General features: G+C 47.1%; 1 protein-coding gene across 3 annotated transcripts in view; it reads left to right on the top strand.

Annotated features, from left to right (window-relative positions):
• The window catches only part of TPRA1 (transmembrane protein adipocyte associated 1), a 17,901-nt gene extending 13,198 nt beyond the window's left edge, over positions 1–4,703 (top strand). For 2 of the 3 annotated variants that reach the window (XM_035894822.1, XM_009639310.2), the window contains exons 9-11: positions 1–26; positions 663–743; positions 1,824–4,703. The exon at positions 1–26 is cut by the window's left edge and continues 59 nt beyond it. In XM_035894822.1, the coding sequence (XP_035750715.1) occupies positions 1–26; positions 663–743; positions 1,824–2,058 (342 nt within the window). In that variant the 3' untranslated portion in view covers positions 2,059–4,703. The remainder of the gene's footprint in view (positions 27–662; positions 744–1,823) is intronic. The other variant, XM_035894823.1, reaches the window with a different exon arrangement.
• The last annotated feature ends 2,393 nt before the right edge of the window (positions 4,704–7,096 follow it).

The raw sequence follows: 7,096 nt of genomic DNA, 5'->3' as shown, positions 1-7,096 counted from the left end.
TGTGTGGATATCATAGAAGGACTGTGGTATGTATGCTGGGGGACGAGGTCTGCAGCCCAGGTTCTCATGTGGCATGTGAGTGTCCTTTGACACTGCCTCTCCAAAGAAAACAAAGTTGTGCTGTGTTCCTAAAAAGGAATAAAGCTGTTGGTTCTGTTTTGTGCCAGAAGACGTCTGGTCAGGAAACTCACAGTGGAGAGGTCTGTGGAGCTGCATCCTCTGCAGTGGTCCTGAGGTGGAGAGCGAGAGTAATAGTTTGAGTCCACAGATGCCTGGCCATTGGCTCATGTTTCATAGGTAGTAAGGGAGGAAATAGTCTGTTTTCTAGGAATAGCATGGAGATACCCTTACTTGTATCAGGAGTCTCATTCTGCAGGGATCAGTGTGACTTCTGTGAGTCAAAATTGACTGAGACTGTGCTCTTGGTCAGACCTTGGGTCTTGGCATGTTTCCCGCTGAGTGTCTAGGAGCAGGGACATCTGTTAATGGCAATGTCTGTTACTTTGCATCGATCTGAATTTGTTTAGCACAAGACTTTTCTTGTCCTCTGCTTGGACACTCTGGAGGGAAATTGGATCATTCTGGGGGGATGTGTCTGGTGTTATCCAGCTGTATTGTGCTCGAGTGCTAAATTCTTTCATGTTCGCTTTTGCTGTTGACAGCTGTGTTGATGCTACCACGTTCCTTTACTTCAGCTTCTTTGCACCTCTCATCTATGTGGCATCCCTGAAGGGCTTCTTCGGGTGAGTAGCCAGGAGCAGGAGTTTAGAGGGTATATATTATCATTTAATTGTTTTGCACTCAAGTTCTCCCCATCTGTAGAACAAAGGCAGCGACTAGAAGGCCATTTAGGGAACCAGTTTCTCATTTCTGGCCTTGATGTTCTTCTTGTGTGACCCAGGGCTGCTCACTTCTATCCAAGACTCCTTTGTATGCAAAGTAGCACTGATGGCTATATTCCTCTCAAACATTAATGAGGATCATTTCTTCGGTGTCTGCATCCTGTTTAGTACAAAGTTTTTCCGCTGAAGTTGTTAACTAAATGGTTAGTGAGAGATTGAGTCCCAGAAGGTTAAATGGTCTCCTGGGTGGGTTTTGGGATAGCTTTGTAGAAAGGATCTAGGGGGTAGGTAGCAATTTGTCAGAGGACTCTACTGTGGGCCCGAGTTACTGTTGAAAGCACTCAGGAGTGTGATTCCTGGGTCGGGGTTGCCACCGTGTGGCTACTGAGAGGAGATGCACCTTGGAAGGAAAATCTGAGTGTTTTAGTGCAGGCTTTAGCTTTTACAGTCCATAAGCAAGAAACAGCAGGCTTTAAAATAACTGAGAACATAAAGTCCTCCCAAAATATCAAAATGTGCCTCTGCTGCCTTCTGAAATCAGAAGGGAACAGTGTCTGGAGTTAGAGATGGAAACTGCTGATCCACAAGTATTTGTATTTTGTTTTTCCCAATGCGCACAGATGGAACTTGAGGTGGACTCTGGTTCTCTTGGTGGCAGTGACTAGGCTGCCGTGGAGTCCAGTGGTGCTTGGATGCCTTTGCCCTCAGTAATTCAGAACTCCCCAAGATGAGAACGCCTTTCCCACACTAGAGTTGGTATTCTGCCATTTTTGTTTCTTTTAGGTGACTCAGTCCAAAGCTACGTTTAGCATTACTTCATGGCAGCTGCTCTGCTAGGTATATTTCAGGACTGAAAGCTAGTGTGAAGAGTTCTTAGGGTCCGAATACACAATTTCTTAGTGCTGCTGAGTTTCAGTTAAGGATAAGTGGCTGTGAAACTACATTACTTAAACATGTATTTTAAATCTTTAATCGCTCCAGATCTGAACCGAAGATCCTCTTCTCATACAAATGTCAGGTGGATGAACCTGAGGATGTGGATGTACACCTACCCCACCCTTATGCTGTTGCCAAGAAGGAAGGAATGGATTCTGGGTTCTACTCGAGCACTCAGATTGACACCACAGCCTACCTGGACGATGTGGCCTCTATGCCATACCATGTGGGCAGCATCAACAGCACAGACAGTGACCGCTGGAAAGCCATCAATGCCTAAAGCAGGGCTACCTGTTTCACACAACGCCTCATTCTTTTCCCTCCAAACTCCCTGATACCACAGCTGTTAGGATGTCCATTGGAAATCTGTCCTTGGCTGTCTGCCGTGGCTTTCTTCTCTTCCTTAGGATTTCTGAAACCTATTGTGGAACCAAGTTGGCAGCCCAAATCCTGTTGGAAAGAACATTTTCTGTCACTACCTGAGAACAATGTAGAACAGTTTTGTTCATAAACCTATAAACACTGAACCTTCCTGATAACTCTGTGTTCTAGATGTGAATGTGACCTAGAAGATGGGCTTGACTGGCACCTCTTCCTTTTCAATGACTGAAAGCACTTGTCTGCCAATTATGAGAATGGCATTTAGGGATGAAGGTGTTGATTTGACTGCTGTATTGTTCATATATAGAAAGAGTTTGATGTTTGAAACCAAAGGTGGTCTTCCTGGGCTTTTTTCAGGCAGCACGATTGCCTGGGTGTTGTCATATTGCAACGGCACGGGTGGCAATAGCAGTGTCTGAAGAGGGAAGCTGGTCAGCTGGGCTCATCTCTGGTTTCAGCTAATACTGATGAAACTAATGAATTGCAGTTGCTAGGGGTTAAAAGGAGTGTTCTGAGTGTGTGGGAAGGAGGAGAGAGATATGAAGAGGAATGAACTGTTCTTTGTACCCTGGGACCATTTGGAGAGTCTAGCAGTTAGCAGCATGGACGTGAACTGACTGAACAATGGGGAGGCAGAAGGACGGACAGTGCTGCTGTCCAGCTGAGCTAAAGTAGCTGTGAAACAGTCTGTGGAGGCTATACTGCTGTGCATCTGAGCTCACAGGAAAATCTAAGTAACAACACTGAATCAGGGCTGAGTTTTGAGAATAAAACCTGTGAGGTAGGTGCATTTTCCATCTGCACCCTGCTTTGTGGCTGTGGCAGGGTCTTGGAGAGTGCTGCAAAGGAGGAAGCTGACTCTGCAGATGAAGGCTCCAGAGATGTTCAGGTGCTTGAGGCAGAGCAGAAGCCCATGATCAGTCTGAGTTGTCAGTATTTAGTGACTGGATACTCTCAAACACCATAGGCGTGCTAGAATCAAGCTGGCTGGTGTTCCAAGTTGGGAGGCAAGCGGGACATAGATGTGTGTCTCTGGCAGTGTCCATCTCTTGTGTTGCAGTTCAGATCCCCAGACTTCTGCTGGTCTGAATAGGTTTAATGGCTCGATATGTTGAAAATAGTTATGTGTGTGTGGAGTGCGGTTCACTTAAAGACTATCTGGAACTTCTTATTAACCTCTTCTGTGCTGGAAAAGGGACTACTTTTGTCTGAGCTGTCTGGCATGCAGTTTTAAGACATCTGCTCCAGACTGTTCAGCTGAAAGGCTGCATCAGGCTGGTTTCTGGATAGGATAAAGGAGGTGTATTCCTCTAGCTTTGGGGGTGCCTTCCTACCTGAGTCCTCCAGGTAGGTGGAGATCTGCTATAAGCAATAGCCACTTTCAATTAGAGATTAGAGTAGAAAGAGGGAATTTGAAATGTTTGGGGACTGTGAATCACTTGCCCCAACTCACTGATCTTCCTGAAGAATATGGAGTTAAGAGTTTCTGGGAAATTGTCATGCAGGGTTGCAGCTTGGAGGTGTTAGTTTGGATCATGAACAGGTAGGGGAGAGCATTTGCTACCAGGTGTTCCCACCACAGGGAAGGAAAGTTTGGGTAAGAACACGAAGTTCACATTGATTGCCAAAACTATGCAGGACCTTTGCTTATCTTTTTTTGTTAATGAGCAATGCAGCCTTTCTGTTCTGCCTGTGGACTCTGCCCTGCAGGCCTCTAAGTAGCACTGGCACCTTGAAAACAAACATCCCCCCCCCCTTTTTTTTGTTTTGGGTTGGTTTTTTTTTTTTACATTTACTTTTGAGGAAAAAAGGCTTCTGTTTGTCTATGTGTGAGAGCCAAATTGTCTCATGTAGGTCAACAGCCTTTTGTGGTTCCCCTCCGTGCAATGACTGTGTAAGGGCTGGACAAGCCACTGGCCATGTCACCCCTTGCCACATTAGAGAAGTGTTCTGTGCTCCTCCCGTTGCTTGCTGTGAATCAGCCTGAGCCATGCTTGCTTGCTTACTCTAAAGGGGATGGAGGATGCAGTGCCCGAATTGCCCTGCTGCTGCTCCTAGTGCTGCTTACAACACTGATCCTGAGCCGCTGTTAGACAGCATGGGGAAACCTGCAAAGTTTCCCTGGAGTTGGTGAGCGTTGGACAGAGCCAAGAGATGTGAAGGTCCTAAAGCAGTTGAGAAATAAAGGCACAGCTGCTTTTCCATCCCAAGGAGTATTTACTGACTCTCAACACCCTGACCAAGGGGACTTACCTGCCCTCCTTGGTGATGTGAAGAGCAGGTTATGATTTTGCCTTTTTATCAGCTGAATTCAGTGCTGAAGGATCACCTGTTGCAGGTGGTCAACATGTCCATCCTGTCCTTTGCTGGCAGGACTCCACTATTTCTGGAGTGTCCCACGTTCTGCTGCTGAGGAGCTTCTGCGCTAGGTCATGGGCTGACCTTCCTCCTGCTGTATTTTTATGTATATATAATGCTTTGGGCCATATTCAAAATGGTCCTTGAGCAGAAGTGTGTTATGCTTGGGGGGGGGGAGGGTAAAAAGAGCGAAAATATAGAATAAATGTATATTTTTCTTTGTAAAATAAAGAAATAAAATTAAGTTTGGCATAAATGGTCATACTTTCTTTCCCAAATGATCCATATTATGGAGAAAAAATAACTTTCAGATTTTTTAAAAATCCCTGAATAAATATGGCAGATAATAATGGAACAACATGATGTCCTTTTGCCAGAGATGGATTTTTTTTTTTCCTTGTTGGAAAGCTATTACTAGGACAGCAGATGACTGCGGAGAGTGGTCTCCAGGCCTAAATACTTGTGGGTGAAGCCTTTGCCTCTTCTCTCTAACTAGATCTTGCTGTTCCCGGGAATGTCTAGCACCAGGGGTCTTTTGCAGTAAGGTATCTTTCTCTGTTGCTTGGGTAAAGGCTTATGTGGAGCTTGAAACTGACTCTTGCTTCTCTCTTGTTGTGGGCTTTGAGATGAACCCTGTGTGTCAGGACTAATTTTCTGGCTGCAGGGAGGACATGATAGCTGCTGAGTAACAGCAAAGCATGCTGGGAGCAATCAGCACCCGTTGGGTTCTCTTTGGGTACAGGCTGGGGAAGTGGGGTGAGCTTCTTCTCTATCTTGGGATTGGGTCATGCCCCTGTGCAATAAAACCTTCTGGGGCTCTTTCCAGGCTCCCTGTGGAAAACTCTGGGGATTGCCCTAGGAGATGCTACTGCTGGAGTTAACTTTGATGGCATTGTCTACTCCTGCATAGGTGGAGAGCTGTTTAAGTTGCTGTACAGCTCCTCCACCAGTATTGTGGCTGCTTCCACATCAGTGTCCCACAGGTAGTGGGCCCTGGTGGGCATCCTTAGGCTCTTGGAGACCACAGGAAGGCATGGCTGTAGGTGTGATGTGCAGTTCTGTTTGTCTTTGCCTGTTCTCCCTCCTGGATCTTTGCAGAATGCTGCCTGCCACCTGGCTGGAGTTAAACCTGAAGAAGGCCTAAGGAAGGATGATAGGAATAATCAGTTATGGGAAGACTTCTGGAGGAGTAGTTATGTGGTTGAGAACTCGCTGGCCTGGAAGAGCAATGCTGCAGGTCTGTGAAACCCTGAGAGGACAGAGGAGGCGAATAAGGAATGACTGCTCACAGGCTTTTTCAGTAGGAAAACTGGGCACCATCAAATGAAGTGAGTGGGTGGCAGATGAGAAATAAACAAGAGGCTGGTGAGAGCGTTCTAGGAGGGATCATGGTTTGACGTCAGCCAGACCTTTGCTCTTGCGCTGGATGTGTGCAGTGTCTCTGTACTGCAGTGCAAACAGCTGATGGTACCGTGATGCAGCGCCCTTGTCTTGAGAACGCAACCAATGGGCCAAGTCCCCAGCGTAGAAGGTATTGCACAAATAACAAAAACATTCCCCGCTTCCAGGAACACTCTATAGAAGAGGCCTGGATATCTTGGGGGGCAGACAGCCGTAGATACTGCCTTAAAGCTGGCCAGAGTCCCACTGCTGAGTCAGAGCTGTGGTTGCCACATTAACTGCAGCAAAGAATAAGCATTAATCAGTTAAAACTGCTCTGACACCCTACTAAAAAGTAGAGGAGTAGTGTATTGATACCAAGGCTTTGTTAATTCTCATTGCAAATGCACGAAATCGTCTAGGTCATCATGTGACCCCTATTTCTGGGAATGTAGAAAGTTTGTTTGGAAAAGAGCCTTCAAAGCTGCTGTTTCTTGGCCTGGTGGTTGTGTGTTACAGATCTTCCTTCTCTTTCCTTTGGTGCAGGCTGTGGATTGCCTGCGCCTGGTGACGGGGACTGTATCTGCGATGGCCTGACCTACCAGGGCCCCCCGTGTGTCTGTCATGGCGGGTGACTGCACAGTCAGTAGGTTTTGCTGGAAGAGGGTGGCCGAGAGGAGCGGAGAGGTTAATTCTGCCTGTGGAGCTGCTGCTGTAAAATTGACTAGAAGTCATAGACTGTAGTTTTGGTTTTAATTGCCAGGGAAACATCAGCTGACAACTCGGGGTGGTCAGCTCCCTTGAGAACTACAGAGAAACAGTGTGTGTGAAGGTGAAGGGATTGCTGGTGGGGTGAGGGGGATGCCCTCGCTCGGCTGTGTTGGGGGCTGCTTTGTCTCAATGCTGCTGAGGAGAAATTGCCTGGGATCCTTGGGAGCTCCTCAGCCTGTGGATCCTCCGTGACAGACAACATCTGGGTGGTTGCCCAATCTTGGAGGCAGGAGATAAGCTTCGTGCCTTCCCATCTTATTTTATGTGTGGTAACGTGTGTTTTGGTTTTCTTCCTCCCATAATTTTGACCCCCCCCAGACGGGGTCTCAGTGGAAGTTTAAGGGGTGCTTTGGTCCTCCATTCAAAACGAAGGTGAGGAGGATGGGCACAGCGCTCGGTGTGGGAGGGGAGGAGGAAGCCTAGCGAGG

Source organism: Egretta garzetta, unplaced genomic scaffold (genome assembly GCF_000687185.1).
Source record: "Egretta garzetta isolate BGI_Z169 unplaced genomic scaffold, ASM68718v1 scaffold215, whole genome shotgun sequence".
Taxonomy (NCBI): domain Eukaryota; kingdom Metazoa; phylum Chordata; class Aves; order Pelecaniformes; family Ardeidae; genus Egretta; species Egretta garzetta.
This window is presented reverse-complemented; position numbering and strand designations above follow the sequence as displayed.